At 35.5% G+C, this 21,640-nt stretch overlaps 1 protein-coding gene across 50 annotated transcripts in view; it reads left to right on the top strand.

Moving 5' to 3' along the window:
• The window catches only part of LOC106881827 (uncharacterized), a 399,079-nt gene that overhangs the window by 334,987 nt on the left and 42,452 nt on the right, over positions 1-21,640 (top strand). For 11 of the 50 annotated variants that reach the window (XM_089361501.1, XM_089361497.1, XM_089361513.1 and 8 more), the window contains 12 exons: positions 739-826; positions 1,545-1,697; positions 2,083-2,180; positions 3,168-3,355; positions 4,632-4,867; positions 8,314-8,550; positions 11,622-11,684; positions 13,753-13,818; positions 16,165-16,275; positions 19,177-19,239; positions 20,066-20,128; positions 20,949-21,011. In XM_089361501.1, coding sequence (XP_089217627.1) covers positions 739-826; positions 1,545-1,697; positions 2,083-2,180; positions 3,168-3,355; positions 4,632-4,867; positions 8,314-8,550; positions 11,622-11,684; positions 13,753-13,818; positions 16,165-16,275; positions 19,177-19,239; positions 20,066-20,128; positions 20,949-21,011 — 1,429 coding nt within the window. The remainder of the gene's footprint in view (positions 1-738; positions 827-1,544; positions 1,698-2,082; positions 2,181-3,167; positions 3,356-4,631; positions 4,868-8,313; positions 8,551-11,621; positions 11,685-13,752; positions 13,819-16,164; positions 16,276-19,176; positions 19,240-20,065; positions 20,129-20,948; positions 21,012-21,640) is intronic. The other 39 variants (XM_089361515.1, XM_089361519.1, XM_089361526.1 and 36 more) reach the window with 9 other exon arrangements.

The following is a 21,640-nucleotide window of genomic DNA, read 5'->3' as shown; positions in this document are numbered from 1 at the left end:
AGCCACAGTCAAATGACTGAAACAAGTAAAAGAGTAAAAGAGAGTAAAGAGTATATATATATATATATTAGTCAAAGATATCAACCCCTGGACCCACTCCTTGCAAGCCCAATACTCGTTCCATCGGTCTCCCCCGCCAAACCGCCAAGTTACGGGGACATAAACACACCAACAGCAGTTAGGGAGACAAACAGAGATACACAAGTGTATATATATATATATATATATATATACACATACACACACACACATACACAGTGTACATTTAAACACATAAGAGGTATCTGTCATAGGATTCTTTGCATGCTAGAAGGAACAGCTAAAATCCCAACTACTATTAGGGATAAAGCTTCGAAGGGAATGAAAAATAAAAACAATTACCATCTGTCTCCTGGACCATGGTTTCAGAACTCTTTTTAGCAAATAAAATAATTTGCTAGGCAAAGTCTTCATCAGCAGGTACACCAAGGTTAAACATATAAGTACGAGGCAATCCAGCATGCTGGATTAAGTACTTAATTCAACTGAATCGCAATTATTTCTTTCATATATATATATATATATATATATATATATATATATATATATATATATATATATACTCACACATACATATATGTATGCACATGTATATTTACATATATATACGCACATTACACACACACACTTGATCTTGAAAAAAATACTTCTGTTAAAATGGAATGTATTATGAACCAATTGATTGTTTTCTCGTTTCAGGGGACAAACACCTGAGGAAGCAGAACTTCACTACCTTGAAAATGCAAAGAAACTTGCAATGTATGGAGTAGACCTGCATGAAGCCAAAGTACGTACTCAAGTGTGCTTCACTCTGATTAAACAAAAATTTTTTTTTTTTTTTTTTAGGGCATTGAGAGGAAAGATTATAAAATGGCCAAATCTAACATTCTAGAAATTTCAATGAAGAGGGTGAAGGGACAAATATTTTTCTTAAGAGGTCGATGATATATAACTCATGTTATATATCCATCTGTCTATCTACATGTGTGTGTGAGTGTTTATTGGAACTGGTTCTACTGTAATCAGCAAATGAGAAAACTAACCCTATAAAGTGAAAATACAGTCACCAACATACACATGAAATATATGCTTGCTTCCTGACCTCATGGTTCCGGGTTCAACCCCACTGCGTCACACCTTGGACAAGTGTCTTCTACTATAGCTTGGGATGACCAAAGCCTAGTGAGTGAATTTGGTAGATGGAAACTAAAAGAAATCCATTGTGTGTGTGTGTGTGTGTGTGTGTGTGACCACTACTTGACAACTGGTGTTAGTGTGTTTACATCCCTGTAATTTAGCAGCTCAGCCAAAAGCAACCGATAGAATAAGAACCAGGCCTTTAAAAAAAAAAAAAAGTGCTGGGTTTGATTCATTTAACTAAAAAGTTCTTCAAGGTGGTGCTCCAACATGGCCACACTTTTACGACTGAAACAGATAAAAGATATTACATACTTATATAATTCTCATAAATTTGCAGTAGTTTAATATTTTCTGTCTATTTTTAGGATTCCAACAATGTGGATATTCTCCTTGGAGTTTGTGCCAGTGGTCTTATGGTTTATAAGGACAAACTTCGGATTAACCGTTTTTCATGGCCAAAGATTTTGAAAATTTCTTATAAGCGGAAAAATTTTGGCATCAAACTTCGACCCACTGAAGTAAGTATTGCCTTTGGTTCTATGTTGTTGTTTATAGTCAAATAAACCCTAATCTAGTAGGCCTGCTTTTCAACTCTTTTTTTTTTTAAGGACTTGCAAAGGGTTTCATGATAGATTTCAGTTTTCTGTTTGTAAATTTGGATAAGTTTTTTCTTTCTTTGAGCGGGGGGGTCGTTATTTTCTTTGCATGCTGCCCCGGCTTAGAAAATCTACAATAGAGCATATCGCCATAGAAATCATTAGAATAAATACCAGGTTGATATTACTACTGGGGTTAATCTGATCAGCTAAACCCTCAGCGCAGTACTGCTCCAGCATGACCACCTTGCAGTTACTCTTAATTAATTACCATATTTTATTGACTAATATTAATTTTTATTTTCAGTTTGAGAAATTAGATACTCTAGTTTCATTCAAATTGGAACATCACCATCTTGCAAAACGGCTCTGGAAAACCTGTGTTGAACATCACACATTTTTCAGGTAAACTTGATCTTACAATTCTATATTTCTGGGATGAGGAATTTATATTATGTGTATTATTTATATTATGTGTATTAGGTGTGGCTGTGTGGTAAGAAGAAGTTTGCTTCCCAACCACATGGTTCCAGGTTCAGTCCCACTCTTACTTCCTGTTTCTGTTGTGCCTGTATTTCAAAGGGTCAGCCTTGTCACACACTGTGTCATGCTGAATATCCCCGAGAACTACGTTAAGGATACACGTGTCTGTGGAGTGCTCAGCCACTTGCACGTTAATTTCACGAGCAGGCTGTTCCGTTGATCGGATCAACTGGAACCCTCAACGTCGTAAGTGCCAACAACAACAGGTGCATTAAAAAGAAACTTAATTTGGACAGTAGTCTTGATGCATTTATCATCATCATCGTCGTTGTTGTTGTCGTCATTTAACATCCACTTTCCATGCTGGTGAGGGGTGGACGGTTTGACATGGAGCTGGCTAGCAGGAAGCTGTCCAGGCTCCAGTTTGTCCATTGTGGATCGGTCTGTATGGTTGGATGCCCTTCCTAATGCCAACCACATAACTGTGTGTAGTGGGTGCATATTACATTCCACTGGCACTTTTTAAGTGGCACCAGCACCCGAAAAGGACAAGCCTGTATGTGTGGAAGACAGCGATTTTACTTAGTTTGATGCTTCTTTTCATGTCTGAAAATAAAATGGGGTGGTCTTGATGACCATAGATCCTTCTCAATGAGGACTGACCTGGCGCTAAACAGCAATTCCTTAAAGGATTTTGAGGTGCAGCTGCAACTCTGTAGTAAGAAATTTGCTTCCCAGCTACATGGTCCCACTGCACAGCACCTTGGGCAAGTGTCTACTATTATAGTCCCTGGTTGACCAAAAAGCCTTGTGAGGAATTTGGTAGATGGAAACTGAAAGAATCCCATCATATTGCATATTTTTTATGTTAACCTTTTGTCTTTTTTCTTTTTTCTTTTTCCCCTCTAGGCTGAAAGAACCAGAATCATCAAAACCTGCAAATGTATTCCCAAGGTTTGGTTCTAAGTTCCGCTACTCTGGCCGTACACAATATCAGACACGCCTAGATACAATTGATAGACAGAACCCTCATTTCAATCGTGGTGGGAAATATGCCCAGTCTTACAATTATGATCGGTCACGAAGTATGGATGATGGTAAGAGCTCAGCAAAATTTTGGACTTTGCTCAATAGATTTGGATTATTTTGTCACGAAATATTGCTTTCTAGCTGTACGATGTGTCACCCCCCCCCCAAAAAAAAGTTTATGAATCTTGTTACTTTGATAGCTTTTTGACTTCCGACCTCTCCCAGAAAGAAAAAAACCCAAATATTTTATACTTCTTCTGACAATTCTGGTGAAAGGACCTCTTATAACCCCTCGTAATTTTTTGGGAATTTTCAGAAAATTTTTGTGAATTCATGTTCTTCGCAGGAATTCATACGATTATGAAAAAAAAATTTTTTTTAACCTACCCCTAAATCCTAATCCTAAACTTTCCTCTTTTTCCATTTTTTTTTTTTTTCTTAAATACAGGCTGTCCAAATATTTAGCTCATATACCAGCAAAGAACCATTAAATGTGTTTATGGGGAGAAAAATATTGAAAAACATTAGTACATGTCAGAGTGATAAAGAAGCCAGGAAGATATCAGATGGTTGTGTGATGTGCTAAAAACAGCAGCTAAATTGCCCTTAAATCATATGCACAATTTACAAAAATTTTCTGAAAATGACAAAAAAATATTAAAAAAACTATCAAAGGTTGTATGAAGTGCTTAAACCAGAATGTCATGCTGATTGCCATGGTTGTATGGTAAGAAGTTTGCCTCCCAACCACATGGTTCTGGGTTCAGTTCCATTGCATGGCATCTTGGGCAAGTGTCTTCTATAGTCTTGGGAAGCCCATCATATATATATATATGTGTGTGTGTGTGTGTTTCTGTGTCTGTTCCCTACCACCCACTCACAATTTAGCAGTTCAGCAAAGGAGACCAATAGAATAAGGACCAGGCTTAAAAAAACAATTTTAAAAAAAATACTGTGATTGATTCATTTGGCTAAAAATTCTTCAAAGTAGTGCTCCAGCATGGCCACAGTCTAATGGCTGAAACAAAAAGAAGAGAACAACAAAAGATGGTTAGTTTTTTTTTATTATGATTAACCATTTACTCTGTGCTGAGAAAAAATTGAACCTGGTTTGACTTCAGCCATAAGCTTTTAAATTATTACTATCTCTCTCCCTTAATCTGTATGTGTATATTTCTGTATGCATGCGTGTATGTCTGTCTGCCTCCAGTGCCAAAAAGTACTTTCACCAAAACAGGTCAAATTTCCCATAAGCCACGCCAAATCACCAGCATCTAAACAGCTACACCCAACGTTCTCATTCCATGAATTTCATTATACTCTCTCTCTCTCTCCCCTTTGCAGTCAACCGTGATCGCATTGCAAGCACTGAGTCTTTCGGATCTGCTGGTGACTATCCAATTATTGCTACACTTCCTCGCCATGATGGACGAGACCGACGTGACAAAAAACATGGTGATCCAGCCACCTATCCAGGATGGGGCATGCAAAACCAGTACGGCGGCAATGAAGATGGTAAAGTGGTCTCTCTCCCCAACGTTAACGAGACTGACAGATATGATAGACCAGGCTCTCCAGACGTAAGACAACTATTTTCAATGTTATTTTTATCGTTTTTCAGTGTGTTAGGTTGTTTTTTTTTTTTACCCCACCCTTCGTATCAGTTTTCAGATGTCAGTTTTTGGTTCATTAGTTCTTATATTGCATCCTTTCAAAGTGATCTGATTGTTAATTTATTTAGCACTTTGACTTATATTTGTTTTAGTTGTTTTGCACTATCACACTATCAGTTGATAGTTGATGATCTCCTGATTTATAGAATGTTGGTGGGTTTGAATTTTTTTATATATATTTAATCTTTACTAAAAAAAAAAATAAAGAAGCAATGCCACTAAATTTAACTTCCTTAAAACAAAAGGCTTCAATTTTATTAATTATTAAGGTATTTGTCTACTGATCAAAAAAAAAAAAAACATTTTTAAAATAAATTCTGTTAAAAGATGTGGCAACTTTTTTTTTTCTGATTTAATTTTCCCAAGTGAGGGAGGATATTTTTGTATTCTGTGGATGGAGAAAGTAGTTCTGAAATTCACTGATTGTTCTTATTCATCCAAAAAGTGAGAGTATCCCCTATTTTTGACTCTGTGCAGTAATGTTAGGTGAAGCAGTAATGTTTATTGTTTCGTAAATAGTCTGTCAATAGTTAATAATGACTGTGTCTATGAAGCATACTATCAAAAGTAAATTGATCTCTACCACTGGATCTTGTCCTAAGTTGGCACAGTTCTACTTGTCGTTGTCCAGTCTTCTGATATTACATTTGGTGAAGGCACATGGCTCGGTGGTTAGAGCGTCAGGCTCACGATCATGAGGTAGTGAGTTTAATTCCTGGACCAGGCTGTGTGTTGTATTCTTGAGCAAGACACTTTATTTCACGTGACTTCACTTCACTCAGCTGTGGAAATGAGTTGCGATGTCACTGGTGCCAAGCTGTGTCAGTCTTTACCTTTTTCTTGGATAACATCGGTGCCATGAAGAGGAGAGGCTAGTGTGCATGGCTGACTGCTGGTCATAAACAGCTTTGCCCAGACTTGTGCCTTGGAGGGGGAACTTTGTAGGTGCATTCTATGGTCGTTCATGACCAAAGGGGGTCTTTACCTTTACCTGATGTTACATTTAGCCAATCTTTGTCTTGGTAACCAAGCTCCTTCAATTCTTTGGACATGTACAATCCGGTGGAGGTTTATTACACCAGTATCTCTCTCATGCTAGAATGAAGGTGCTTCCTGACCTTGGCTATCCATCTGATGAAGTGATGTTCATGATCTCTCTCAAGTGACACATCATGAATGCAGGGCAGTTCCATTTTTTGTTTTTATTTTCCTCCTTCACATCATATATCAGCCATGCTGCCCATCCTAGATGATACTATTCCTAGGTATATTTTGCACTGGATTGACAAACACCTGATGTTTCCACAGTCGCTCTCTCAGACTTTCAAATGCCATTCTGACCTCATACATGCTACAGTCTAGTTTGTTTCTAAACCTACCATCATTAGTGATATTAACTGCCTAAGATTGATAAACTGGCTTGCTTCTGTCAGCTCCTGCCTTTCATTAATGTTTATTGCATAAAGATTGAAATATATTTTGGACTGGTGGCTTTTTTGTCGGTAGCCTAGCTCTTGGACCAATAAGCATTACTCACAACTAATAATTTATTTTTATTATATATTTATTATATGGATTTTATTTACCCTGTTTTTCAACCAATATGCTTTTAAATTAAAGTGATGCCATAAACAGGATTCTAATTTTTTTGGCTTTGGGATCAAGTGTAGCAATTTCACTGCTCAGCCTCTTTGCCTACCTTCCATCTTAATATTGACCTAATGTAAATGTTTTGATTGTATTATTACCATTATTTTCATTATTAAAAAAATCCCCATTAAACTGGGAGAATCATTAGTGTCAAATAAAAAGCTCCACAGTACTGATTATTTACGTTCTTGAAGTCAGATTCCACCAAGGTTAACTTGGCCTTTCATCCCTCCTGGGGTCATTTTAAGCAATTAACCTCACTTCTCTCACAATTGCTGGCCTTGTGCCTAAATCAAAAGTTGAATTTTGAAAAAGGCAATGAACTGGCAGAATCAGTAGAGCAATTGGAACAATGCTTTGCAGTATGTCCCAACTCTTACATTCTGAGTTCAAATTCAGCCGAGGTAGACTTTGCCTTTCATCCTTTCAGGGTTGATTAAAGTAAGTACCAATTGAGCATTGTGTTCAATAAAAATTGACTAGCCCCCCCCCCCTCCTCCTCCCCCTCACCAAAAGTTTCTGGCCTTGTGCCTTGGCAGAATCATTAGCATGCCAGGCAAAATACTTAGCAGCATTTTGTTCATCTTAAAGGATGTTCTGAGTTCAAACTCTGCCGAAGTCGACTTTGCCTTTCATCCTTTCAGGGTCGATAAAATACCAGTTGAACACTGGGGTCGATGCAACTGACTTATCCCAGCCTCTGAAATTGTTGGCCTTGTGCCAAAATTTGAAACCATTAGTATTATGAGGTCAGTGAGTGCCAAAAAATAGACAAAATGCTTAGCAGTATTTAGTCATACCCCTTTACATTTCGAGTTCAAATCCTGCTGAGGTTCACTTAGCCTATCATCGTTCTGAGGTTGATAAAATAAGTATCAGTCTAGTACTGGGAGTCTATTTAATCAACTGTGCCTCGTGTCCAGAATGTGTGACATTATACTAATGTAAGAAATGATTTCAATAATTGTAATTGTTATAATCTTTATTCTTGACTAACAAATGTTCTGGGATTAACTTCATTGTTTATCCTGATGTAATGTGCCATGCATTGTGGAATATATATATATATATATATATTATAACCAGTCATCAGCTTTATCCTGTAGTATGTAGATTCATGCATCTGCCATTCTGTCACCTAACACTTTCTCCTTAGGCTCCACTTTTACACACACACAAACACATCAACTCTAGTCTTCCCTCTACACTTTCCTTTGTGAGCTCCCACTGAGATAAGCTCCATTCTTTTTCCCCCTCCCACTTGCTACACTTACCTCTTTCCAGTAGCTACACTTTTCTTCCCTACACCAGCTCCATTTTTCTCTCATACACTAGCTCCACTTTCCCTTCGTGCACCAGCTCTACTCTTCTCCTGCCACAAACTCCACTCTCACACACTCTCTCTTTAGTCCCTCCTCACTTTCTAGCCATCTTACTCTTCTACTCCTTCCTCTCTCTTTGTCACCCACCACCATATCGTATAGATAGGAGCACTAGATTGAGTTGTTTTATATTTGTGATTTGTTTCCTGTTGAGTTTTAATCTAACACCATTTCACAGTGTTGTCTTAAATCTGCTTCATGCACCAAGTGCACTTACAGGCGTCCCCATTTCACACGCCCTTGCTTGTTTACTGCGTCTTGCGCTCTGGGTATTTGTGGTTTTGTTGTTTGATTTGCATGTGTTAGAATGTCTACTTTCAGAGTATTAAGACTGCCGACTACTCAGGTGGAGAATATGACGCAAGGTCCACAGAAGGTGGTATGCCCATCTCCTACCTCAAAAGGCCTCCTTCCAACAAGGAGGACAAAAAGCGAGAGAAGGAACAAAAGAAGAGGGAGGAGGAGGAACGGAAGAGGCGAGAAAAGGAGGAGAAGGAGAGAAAGAAAAAGGGCATAAATGATAAACTATCAAATTCCGAAGACCGTCTTGACAAAATGGTACAGCGCTCTCTCTCAAAGGATTTCCTTGTGTTCTTCGTGTTGTCGTTTCGTTTTATGTTGTTTTCTCTGTTTTGTGTTTGTACAATTAGTCTGTCAAGAATTAGATTTGTTTTTCACTTAGTGAGCACCAATGTGTTAGCTAGTATTAGTAAACACCTTTGAATACAGTCACATGTAGGCTCCTTTTTGTGTTTTTGTTTGCGTGTATGTGTGTGACTATAATGCAGAATTGTAAAGAGAACTTGCAATAGTAAAATTAGATCTTTCAAAATCTACTTATGTCAATATTTATTACTGTCTCAATGAGAGGTTAATTTTTAAGTCATTGAATTTAGTACCATTAATAAAAACAGCTATCAGTTCATTTACATACACCGTTTTTTCTCATATGTAACTATTTAAGGCAGCAAGCTGCGCGAAATGCTTAGCAGTATTTCGTCTGTCTCTACGTTCTGAGTTCAAATTCCGCCGAAGTCAACTGTGCCTTTCTTCTTTTCGGGGTCGATAAATTAAGTACCAGTTGCTGGGGGGGTCAATCTAATTGACTGGCCCCCCTCCTCAAAAATTTCGGGCCTTGTGCCTAGAGTAGAAAAAATTATATGTGACTATTTGAAATTAAATGATCATCTTAGTGTGGTCACATAAATGCATGCAGGAGAAGAAATTGAAATGAGTTGACTCCCAACTCAGCAGTTTAACTATTCTTGTTTAGCCCTAGATTATTTCTGGCTCAGAAAAATCCATCATGAAAGCCATTCTGGTTGAGAGCAACCCATCTCCTTTCAAAAGGACAAAAACACCTGGGGCACATATTGAATGTGTCCCTTTCTAAGGTGGAGGTGTAGTAGTATGAAGGATACTTAGCAGCTGTGGTTCTTCACTGCTTTGGTGACTTGCATCACATCTCACCATGCAATCCACCCAAATTTGCTAAAGATAGCTACAAAATCTCTCAAATCTCGACCTATTGTCTTGTAGGGTGGGTACACGTTTCATAATGTAGTCGTTAGTCCACTATACCTGGTACAGCTGGAATAGGTCAGTTGGGTCAGGATTGACTCAAGGATTGACTCAAGGCTAAGCAACAACAATAATCCAGGGGACTAGGTTTTATTATCCCAACTGAAACAGAACTCAGAAACGTAACGAAATTGATATTTTAAATCATTGAGTTTGGCCATATCTCTGTAGGTAATGTTTGCATTGCTTCTATATCTCTTAAAGAAAATAAGAATAAAATTTGAAAACAAAGAAATACTCAGACAAATATGTAAAACACTGCTTTGGTAAATAAAATGCAATAGGTTCAAATAATGGAATAAATTATATGCCTTGAAGAAGAAGTCTAACATTTTGGGTAGATGTCTTCGTGGAGAGAGAATGGGAATGAACTCTGCTCAAAACGTTGCACTTCTTCCTTGAAGGTACAAAATGTATTCCTTTGTTTTAGAAAAAAAAGCATTCTAATATCTGAAGTGACTTCCCTTGTTGGTTGGTGTGCAAGAGTTATGCACCTTCCACAAATAGCTATGAAGGAGTTACGTTTCTTACTAAATTTCATCTTAGCAACCGATTGTATTTGATTAAAGTCTTACGATATCTTAATATAGTTAGTCGATGTCAAGAGGCTAACTGAAGTTTTCAATCCTCACTTAAAACTGTTGCACCTTTCGTAAGCCTTCATTTCATCGATCTTGATTGTAGTTAACAGGTAGATTCGACCAAGCAGATTTGATTTCGATGTCCTATGTCAATTACTTTGTTTTATATGTTATTGTCCTAGTGACCCAATTATTTGTTTGACATAAGTTCTGTGTGTATTTTCAGATATACGTACTTCTTTTTTTTTTTCGCGTTTTGTTTTTGTTTTGTATTTGTGTTTATAAATATTTATCTTGCATTAAATATTCGTTTCACATCAGTCAAAATATTTTCAATGTTCTTTTCTCATTTTTTTTTCTTTTTACTTGAATTTTAAATGATAGACTTTGTTTTGTTTATTTATTGCTTGTTACTAATATGCTTGCCAAAAACAGATTTAAAAACATTTGTTATCGCACTTGAAGCACTAATGCAAATGTTCAAAGCACTTGTAACACAATTTTTTTAATTTTTTTTTTTTTAATATATAGCTCAAATATGTATGGACTTAGAGATAGCATCCATTTCAGTGTTTCTTCTCCATCCAACCTTCAAAATTAGTTTAGAAATACAAATACTACCAGTTATAATTTTTTGTTACTAAAATCTGAAGCATTGTGTCTTTAAAGAAAATATATTCCTGCTGCTTTTACGGTGAATTAGCTATTAGTCATTTTAACTATAAACCACAGCTTGTTATTACAATAAAATAACTGTCTTAAACCTTAGTAATATTAGTAAAAGCATAAATATTTCTGGCATTATAGGGCCTGTTTGAGATTGATAATTGTTTGGGATATATAAATTGAAATAGCTTGATAGACATGAAGAGATATATAATTTTTCAGATGACAGTCTTTTTTGTTGGTTCTTTTTTTTGTTTGATGCATCTGAGAAACCTCGTCAACCAAACTTTTTTTTTATTATTCTAATTGTTTTAATAATGAAAATGTCTTATTAAATCATTTTATTAGGATATCAACACAGATGGATGACGAATGTTAATACGATACCCATTTGAGTATCCTGAGTTCTGTAGGTTTGTTTGTGTGCATGGATGTCACGCCATTGCAGTTATCGATCACTTCTGTTTCTGCTGATTCCAAGTGCTCCCCGATTATGGGCAGTTGTCCCTCGGGCTTTTATCAAAAAATTTTAACTATCAATATCAACTATTATTCTGTAAAAAAAAAAAAAAATAATAATGTCTGTAAAATTCTATATTCCGAAATGTATACTAACGCTAAAGATTATGAATTTGAAATTACCAGATTGTGAATTTAAAACTAGATTATTTTAATTGAATTCCATTTTGTTTTTTGTGCTTTGTTTGTGACTTCATCTCCTTTGAGAGATAATTTATCGGAGGAGCTATAAAAGAGAAATGAAAATATTTGGATTTTAAATTATTTCTATTTCCGTTATAGACTGATGATGATTCAGTAATCAGGGCTGATGGAGTTCAACCCCTTGCAGCAGACCTTGAAACTGTAAGTATATAGCATATTTTTCATTGGTACATAAATATCAATGACTTGTAGGCACATGGTATAAGTCAGTACTGTGTACTATTGTGTTGGCAATTAGAAAACATGTCGAGATGACCCTAACACATTTTTCATTGGATCTCTATAAGTTTTAGGGGACAGTCCAGTCAGGCCAATCTTTTGACCCACCACCAGGTAGATAAAATCACTAATCTCTTTCAACAGTGGCACTCCGTCGCTTACGACGTCGAGGGTTCCAGTTGATCCGATCAACGGAACAGCTTGCTCGTGAAATTTACGTGCAAGTGGCTGAGCACTCCACAGACACGTGTACCTTTAACGTAGTTCTCGGGGATATTCAGCGTGACACAGTGTGACAAGGCTGACCCTTTGAATTACAGGCACAACAGAAACAGGAAGTAAGAGTGAGAGAAAGTTGTGGTGGAAGAGTACAGCAGGGTTCGCCACCATCCCCTGCCGGAGCCTCGTGGAACTTTTTAGGTGTTTTCGCTCAATAAACACTCACAACGCCCGGTCTGGGAATCGAAACCGCGATCCTATGACTGCGAGTCTGCTGCCCTAACCACTGGGCCATTGCGCCTCAACAATATATATTCTTTTCTGCGTTGATTGAAATTTGGACACAGAGCAAGCTGTTCGTTATAACCACTGATAATGTTATCAACTAGTTATTCTTTTCTTTACTTATTTCAGCTACTGGACTGTGGCCATGCTGGGGCACTGCCTCACAAAGTTTAATTGAACAAATCAGCCCTAGTATCTTTTTTTTTTAAATCTGGTACTTATTCTATCAGACTCTTTTACCAGACTACTATGTTATAGGGACGTAAACAAACCAACCTGATTGTGTGGTGGATTGTGGACAAACTCAAACACTAAGACACACACATGCACTCAGTTTCCATCTATTAAATTCACTCGCAAAACATTGAGTCAGGACTGTAGTATAAGACATTTGCCTTAGTTGCTGCACGATAGGACTGAACCCAAAATCACATGGTTGTAAAGCAAGCTTCTTAATCACACAGCCATCCCTGTTGATATCAAAATTAGTGGATCCCAAACACTTTATCTGCTTAACCCTTTCAATACTGACCCAGCTGAAACCGCCTTTGGCTCTGAGTACAAATGTCTTGTTTTCAAAAGTTCTGAATTAAAATCTTCCACCAAACCTTAGTCACAATTTATGTTCCTAACCCTAGCTAAGTTATTTTACTAATTTCTTTGTTATATTTAAAATTAATTGAAAAAAACACAGAGTATCTCAACAGAAATATGGTAACAAAAGGGTTAATGTTATCAGCCAGCTGTTGTTAGCAAAAAGTTTCATCTCAAATTCCTCATATTAAACAGCTCCTGCAATATAAAAAAATAACTACATGGTTAATTTAGGACTGAAAGATGAAGAAAATATTTGTATGGATAAGCAATTTGTGGATTACTTTAGAGTATAAGACCAGTTTTTGTTTTTTTATTATCAAATTTATCCATTCCCATAATGACTACCTTGAGCACTTGGACTGGTCAATGTGAAAATGATAAAAGATGTGTGCAAGAGTGTTTATTTACTCTGTGGTTTTGCCTGATACTATTTAAGTGACCGTGTTGTCATGCTTGTGTCTCCCATCCACCTTACATCCTGTGGTTTGGCATTCCTGAAAAGACATAGACAAAATGTTCATGTGCCATGTAAAAAGCACCTAGTACACTCTATTGACAACAGTTGGTTATTGAAGTTCCACTTTTACTGTATTGATTCAAGACAGCAGATTACAATTCGTAGGTGTTGTGACAGGCCAACAGCCCAGCGGAAGGCCTGGCTGCACCAGTCACACTTGTGAGGTAGTTGCTGGGGGTCTGGCGCCGCAGGACCAGTGTTCGCCGAACACTTGGCGATGTGACACCTGACTAAGTGAAGGTGGCCGCTCTCATGGCCACACAACTTTTTTTCAAATAATTAAATTTTTTTTTTTTTTTTTTTTTTTTTTTTTTTTTTTGTAATTTAAAACAAAATTTCAATTTTCACTTCAAAATTATTGTATTTTTGCAGAGTAACAACCTTAAGAATGGACAGAAACCTAGTGAAGAACCCGAAATTAGTCCTGAGAAAGAGAAGGTTGGTAATGTTTTCACAGAATTGTTAGAGATGCTGAAGAATAAAAACAAAAGGATCACAAATGTTATTCAATTCCGTTTAAATACTCCCATTCCATTTAACTCCTTTTTATACCAAACCACCTTAGACCACTTAAAGTTCCCTAATATAAAAACCTAACTGTTTTAGAAGTGCTTGTAATTACATTTACATCTTCCATCCTAATGTTATGTCAGAATCTTTTATGTTTCAGTCACCAGTTTAATATATTCCAATATGTGAAAACAGTTATTGTACTAAATTCCTCCAAGCTTTTGATTATTTTTTGAGACTTAGATAGTGTAATTTAATTACATGTTTTGTTATCATGGGTTTCTCTGTTAAAAAAAAATAATCAGACCAGTTGGACTTGGTCACAGATAAATGGTCATTCAGATAAAGCAAATGATTCTTATTGCTAGTGTAGGCATGGCTGCATGGATTCAGAGTTCATTTTGTAATCACATGGTTTTGAGTTCCATCCCACTGCATGACACCTTGAACAGCTTGGGCTGGGCTAATGCCTTTTGAATAAAATTGATTGTGAGAAAATGTTCAAAAACCTGTCGTGAATATAAATGTTTACTTTCCATGTGTCTCTTACTCAACACCATTTAAATGACAGTGTTGTCGTGCCCTCTAGCTTGGCCTCTGAAGAACAGTGGATTGAAAATAAGGTTAGTCTGGTGACAGGAAAAGGATCTGACTGTAAAATGCTATGTCAATAAATTTCATCTTACTCATGTCAGTATGGAAAAAAAACAGATGTAAGAACAATGAGGATGATGTTTATTTATATTTATAAACATTTACCATTTGGAAGAAAAATGTTGTTTCTGATAAAATTCAAGTGCACTAGCTGTCCATCATCACAGCCATTAATTTATTTTGGTTGCAGCACCATTGGCAAAAAAATATTTCTGGCAACATTTATATTTTTGGTATTTTGTTTATTTCTATGAGCAAAAAAAAAGCAAAATCTTTATAACTGCACTGACCATGAAACACTTTTGCAAAACATTTTTATGTCCTGGTTTATTGTAATTGCTGTTCTTTGAGTATTTGTCTTGATCATTCAGTGACAAACCATTAAATATATCAAAGTTGTTCTATCATGACTGAACATCCATTCTCTAATCTAATCTTAACATTAACCCTAACTATTCAAAAAAACATTGAAGGGCCAGTCTTAGCTGATCATTATGAGGTCAGTAGCTAATTCACATGTGTATAGATTGTAGTAGCTGCTATTTGAGTGTATTAACTACTTACACAATAATAAACATAATTGGCTTCATAGAATTGTTGAATTACTGATTCATTCATAGATACCATGAAGACACGCTGTCGACAAATTTTAGGTCAATTGATGAGGGTTTTGTTTGAATTTGGATTTACTTGTGCTGCATCCCTGGCACTAGCAGTCATTCCTCTGGAGCCTTCATTAAACAACAGTTATACTTCATAAATACAAAAAAAAACCCCAAAAAAACTCTCTTCTGATATAATATAAAGGAGACATTATAAGAGAGAGTGTGCTTGAACTAAAATGTTTGAAGGACTGCTGCTTTGTTCTTGGATGGGAAATATGTTTCTCAACCACTTTAATACCATTGAAGCTAGTATATCCGCAGCAAAATTTTCACCTACTGTACAAGTCACTTCTCGTGTGTGTATATGCAATATACACTGGAATCTGGTGAAATTTACTAATGCAAGTATCAAGTAACTAGTGACGACTACTACCAAGAGACCAAGATCAGTCAACATGAATACTCATATGTCTTTATCGGGAAAGAAAGCAAGGATGAGTTCTATGAAAACTGGCTCTTAGCAAACTTTCAAACAGTTGCAGTAAAACTGTGACCAGGTTACAGCTCATGTGGATTTTTACATGGCTAAAATGCTTTCATCAATGATATACTTGTTTCACTTTCAATACACAGACGTTGATCAAAACACTTGCTAGATAAGTACAATTTCAAAACTTTTTTTTTTTTTTTTTTCTCCATTTTGTCTCCCCTCTAAGTAGCTCTACCTCCAGATCAAGCCACAGCTTATCTGGCAAGGTCTGAATGGACATTTATAATACCAAGAAGTTTTGAGGTGACAAGCTGGCAGACTTGTTACTGTGCTGGGAAAAATGCTTAGCGGCATTACTTCCAACTTTACATTTCTGAGTTCAAATACCATCAAGGTTGACTTTGCTTTTTAATCCTTTCAGAGTCAATAAAATGAATCTGATGACTACGTTCTCTCACCATTTCATCTCCTTTCATTGTATTTCCTACTCTTATCTCACTGTGTCCATTTTTATGAATACTCTAGGGAAAAGAGAAAGGAAGACTTGGCTTATTTGGCAAATTTAGAAAACATCCAAAAGATAAAGATAAGGGCAAAACACCTCCTGCATCTCCAACTGAAAAAGAAATGACACAGGTTTCTAATTTGTCACTTACATTGCATTTGATCTCTCTAACTTTTGGGTTCACTACTAAACAACCACTCTGCCTCTAGTTTTCCTTCACTAAATGGCAACCATGAATTACTTATGTACGCATATATCTGTATATTTATGCATATTCATGTGTACATATACATATATACCTATACATGAATGTAAATTTATTATCCACTAATTTATTATTCCTGGTTCCAATCTATTTGGTGAACTAATCATTTAGTGTCTTTCTATTGGTCACTAACACAAGTACTGAAAACTGGAACTTGAGCCTTCTTTAATTTTTGCAAGAGTTCTTTCCATTATCTCATCTATTGTCTTGTACTCTCTCTCTCTTTCTCTCTTTCTCTCTCTCTCTCTCTCTCTCTCTCCATTCTATTTTTAACCCTCCACTGTCTCAATTTCAATATCTTGGCATGGTTTTTCAATCCACTCATCTTCTGTGCTGGCAGTTTCTCTGCTGGTTGATTTTGAACTTCAATCCTGTTCACGTCTAACATATTTCCTCTTTTCCCTCTGGTACATTACTTACTAATGATCCTTGTGGTTCTTTACTAACTTGCAGCTTTTTTCCCTATTCTAACAACCGTTTCCCTTTAATTTTCCTCATTCTCTTCTATCCTAGTTCAATTTTCTTTTTAATTACTGATGATGATGTCCTAATCATCATCAGCTAATCACAATTATATAAAATTGAAAATAACATTCTGCCTGCATCAGACTAAGGAATGCATCTGGTAAAAAAAACTATTTTCTCTGCTGAAAATTTCTTCTCTGTTTTAGATGAATTCTTCTTTTTCCCAGTCTTCTGAGAAAACACGCAACTTGAATCCCAAGGCCATTTTTTTACTAAGTTACATTCTGAGCAAGATGTCTTCAGGTGTTGAGTGTTAAGTAACTTAGTAGTTGTCACAATACCATGTCTCTGACAAGATCTGAACTTGTAACCTCCCAGTTAGTTACCTGGTACCTTATCAACCTGGTCAGCAAGCTTACAATTAGAAAAACACATCAACAAGCTCTTCTAATCCATTCAGTGATTACTTATTCCTACTGTCAACATGGCCTCTGAATAGTATGATATTATGGATGGGGTGCAGAGAAAAACTAAATGAAACGCAAGTGAAATATCCAGTTGTATTCCAAGTTGGGAATCAAGTAAGAGTTTGGCAATAGGAAGAGCATCCAACTGTATAAAATCTACCTCAATAAATTCCATCTGAACCAAGCAACTGGAAAAGTGGATGCTAAAACAATGACAGTGAGGATAATCCAAGCATATTCCACAGCAAATTATGTCAAGACCAATGCTGAAAACTAAATTACAGGTTCATAGATGTAGTGATGTCAAAGAGCATTTATTTTAGCCCCGTTTTCCACAATTTTCTTTCCAATAATTTTTATAGGCCCAGTCTGCAGCACTTTGGGTGTCTTGTAGCTGTAGGCATGGCTGCATTGTTGAAACGTTCACTTTACAAACAAATGATTTTACATTCAGTCCCATGGCACAGCATTTTAGGCAAATGTTTTCTACTGTGGCTCCCCCCAGGTTGGCCAATGCTTTGTGAGTGACTTTGATAGCCGGAAACTGCACAAAAGCTCGTTGTGTGTGTGTTTGTCTTTCAAAACTTCACAACCAGTATTGGTTTGTTTACATTCCTGTAACTCAGTGGTTCAACAAAAAGCGACCAATAGTATAAATACCAAACTTAAAATAAGAACTGGGGTTGATTAGATTGACTGGACTTGTCAAACTGGTGCCCCAGCATGGCAACAGTCCAATGGCTGAAACAAGAAAAAGAAGATTTTTTAAAACAATAGATGAGGACGATGAGGCTATTTCACACGCTTCACTTCAGTTTTGCTTTAATATATTTCTATTCCTCTTCTCAAAGACATATTGTTGTACTCTGTGCTGGAAATCCTTTACTTTTTGCATGACATTTCTTTTTTCTGTCTTTGCTTTGGTTTGTGGTATTGAGGAATTGTTGAAATCTATTGATCTCTTGCACTTTGTATTGTTACTAATATTGCTGTTTCAGGGAAAATACAATGTTTTCTGTGTATCAATAATTAAAGATTCTTGTTGATAAATGAAAATTATTTATTCCTATGTAATTTAACTAGAAAGTATATTTTAATTTATATTATAATTCATACTTTTTTAATATTTTAATTTCAGATACTTCTATGCCTTCAATATGTGTGTGTGTGTGTGTGTGTGTGTGTGTGTGGAAAATCAAAAGTTGTATTCATTTATTATTAACTATGGTCTTGTGTTGTGTTTTCATTGTGATCAGGATACAGTTTATTGACAAGACAGCATCAGATGTCTTTAATTAAAGGCTTGTATTGAAGAGAAACAAATATTCACTTAAACGCCTGGTCATACCCTCTTACATAAAACTGCTTGTTTAGCAGGTTTCTGTCATTCTCCAGATACAGTTATGTCCTCTATCATTAATCCGGATTTTAACGCTTTAAATATGTACGTATGGACGCATGCATGCATATGAGGGTATACATGTATTTCGTGTGTGTGTGTATGTAAGTGTATATGTGACTGTATATATGTGTATGTATGCATTTATGTACTTGCCTACCTCTTCTGAAACAATAAAACCTCCACACATTGGGATCTGCAGTCAGTAGAACATGTAGGAATGCTCTCTAGTTCTACAAGCATTGAAGCTGATGTAGAAGCATTGATGTATTGAAGACTTCTGGTTTCTATTCTGTCTATGAAAAAGTATTAAGGAAGAGAGATAAAAATGATGATAATGATGAAAGGGATGTATTGAATCTGTGTTTTTTTGGGGGGTTTTCTTGTTTTTTTTTTTAACATAAAATTTTCTAACTCCCCTGTATAATTGCAACAGGAAGTTGAAGTGAAAAAAGTGGAGGTAGAAGTTATGGAAACTGAGAAGAAAGAACCCGAAAAGGTCTTTTTCTGTTTTGTTTTGTTGGGTGATTTTAATCGATTTGCTCTGTGGCATGCTGATCTTTATCGTAGTAGATGAATTAAAATTACAAAAATACTGAAGAAAAAATTATTGGCTCTGTTTCTTAGGCTGACTTAACTAATATGTATATCTAAGGTCTTTTCTATTGACAAAATATTTTCCCTTGAAAAGAAATTTCTTCAGATTGACACCTGTTTTAATTCTCAGGTGAGAACCATTAATTAATTGATTAATAAATTAATTGTCAAGACCTGTACCAGTTAAATTCTGTTTTGCTGGAGAGATTTTCTAATCTGGGAAGTTTTAATCTTCAGTCTTTCTCAGTTATCTGCCTTTGTATTCAGGCAGATTCATGGCACAAGTTGTCGTATTCAATGCTCATTTTAATCATTTCCCTATCGTTGAGTTTCTACTCCAGTTTCCAGAGTGATAAAAAGCAAATCTAAGTCAATTTTCTTTTCACTCTTTTAGTTAAAAGTCAATCGAATGTCTGCTAGTAATATAGTAAGCAACTGATAAAACCTATGCTTATAGTTTGCAGACAACTCCCATAATCTGAAGTTTAATGAGACATTAAATGAAACAAAAAAAAGCTTCTTTTTTTTTAAATAAATCTTAATGAAGTTTTATTAAAATGTAAGAACAACAAAGGGAATGGATTAAAAGGATTTGAGGTTGTTTTTTTTTTTCACTTAAAGCGAGATAAATTGTCATAAACAGCTGGAGTTTTGTGATGATATTATTTTTTAAATTTTCTAGTTATTATTTGATAAAATGTTCTAACTCCCCTGTATAATTGCAACAGGAAGTTGAAGTGAAAAAAGTGGAGGTAGAAGTTACAGAAACTGAGAAGAAAGAACCCGAAAAGGTCTTTTTCTGTTTTGTTTTGTTGGGTGATTTTAATTGATTTGTTCTGTGGCATGCTGATCTTTATTGTAGTGGATAAATTAAAATTACAAAAATACTGAAAAAAAAAATTATTGGCTCTGTTTCTTAGGCTGACTTAAGTAATATGTATGTCTCAAGCCTTTTTTGTTGGCAAAAGATCTCTTTTAAAAAAAAAACTCCTTTAAATAGACACCTGTTTTAATTCTGAACTGATAACCATTGATAAATTAATTACTCTTCAAGACCTGTATCAGTTGAATTCTGTTCTGTTGGAGAGATTTTCTAATCTGGGAAGTTTTAACTTTCAGTCTTTCTCAGTTATCTGCCTTTGTTTTCAGGCAGATTCATGGCACAACTTGTCGTCTTCAATGCTCATTTTAATCATTTCCCTATCATTGAGTTTCCGCTCAAGTTTCCAGAGTGATAAAAAGAGTCGATTTTCTTTTCACTCTTTTAGTTAAAAGTCAATCGAATGTCTGCTAGTAATATAGTAAGCAACTGACAAAGCCTATACTTATATAGTTTGCAGACAACTGCCATAATCTGAATTTTAATGAGACATTAAATGAAACAAAAACAAAAAAAAAAAGCTTATTTTTTAATTTATTTATTTTAATGAAGTTTCATTAAAATGTAAAAAACTACAAAGGGAATGGATTAAAAAGATTTGAGGCTTTTTATTTTTCACTTAAAACGAGATAAATTGACATAAACAGCTGGAGTTTTGTGATGATATTATTTTAAAATTTTCTAGTTGTTATTTAACAAAGTTTTCTAACTCCCCTGTATAATTGTGACAGGAAGTTGAAGTGAAAAAAGTGGAGGTAGAAGTTACAGAAACTGAGAAGAAAGAATCCAAAAAGGTTTTTTTCTGATTTTGTTGTTGAGTGATTTTTATTCGATTTGTTCTCTGGCATGCTGATCTTTACTGTAGTAGATGAATTATTGGCTATGTTTCTTAGGCTGACTTAACTATATCTAAAGCATTTTTTGTTGGCAAAAGATATTCACTTTAAGAAAAAAAACTCAAAACTCCTTTAAATTGACACCTGTTTTAATTCTGAACTGATAACCATTGATAAATTAATTACTTATCAAGGCCTGTATCAGTTAAATTCTGTTCTGTTGGAGAGATTTTCTAATCTGGAAAGTTTTAACCTTCAGTCTTTCTCAGTTATCTGCCTTTGTTTTCAGGCAGATTCATGGCACAAGTTGTCTTCTTCAGTGCTCATTTTAATCATTTCTCTATCATTGGGTTTCTGCTCAAGTTTCCAGAGTGATAAACAGCAAATCTAACGAAGTCAATTTTCTTATTACTCTTAGTAAAAGATCAATGAAATACTCACTAGCAATACAGCAAGTAAATCTTCCAATACAAGTCATTCTCATATAATTTTACGTAATTTCTAAACAAATGACAGAATTCATACCTGTAATTCTCAAACAACTCCCATCATCTTAACTTTTGATAAGATATTAAATGAAACCGGAG

The sequence above is a fragment of the Octopus bimaculoides genome, chromosome 13, assembly GCF_046866305.1.
Source record: "Octopus bimaculoides isolate indiv1 chromosome 13, ASM4686630v1, whole genome shotgun sequence".
NCBI lineage: Eukaryota > Metazoa > Mollusca > Cephalopoda > Octopoda > Octopodidae > Octopus > Octopus bimaculoides.
The sequence above is the reverse complement of the archived record's forward strand: the minus strand, read 5'-3'. Positions and strand labels throughout refer to the sequence as shown.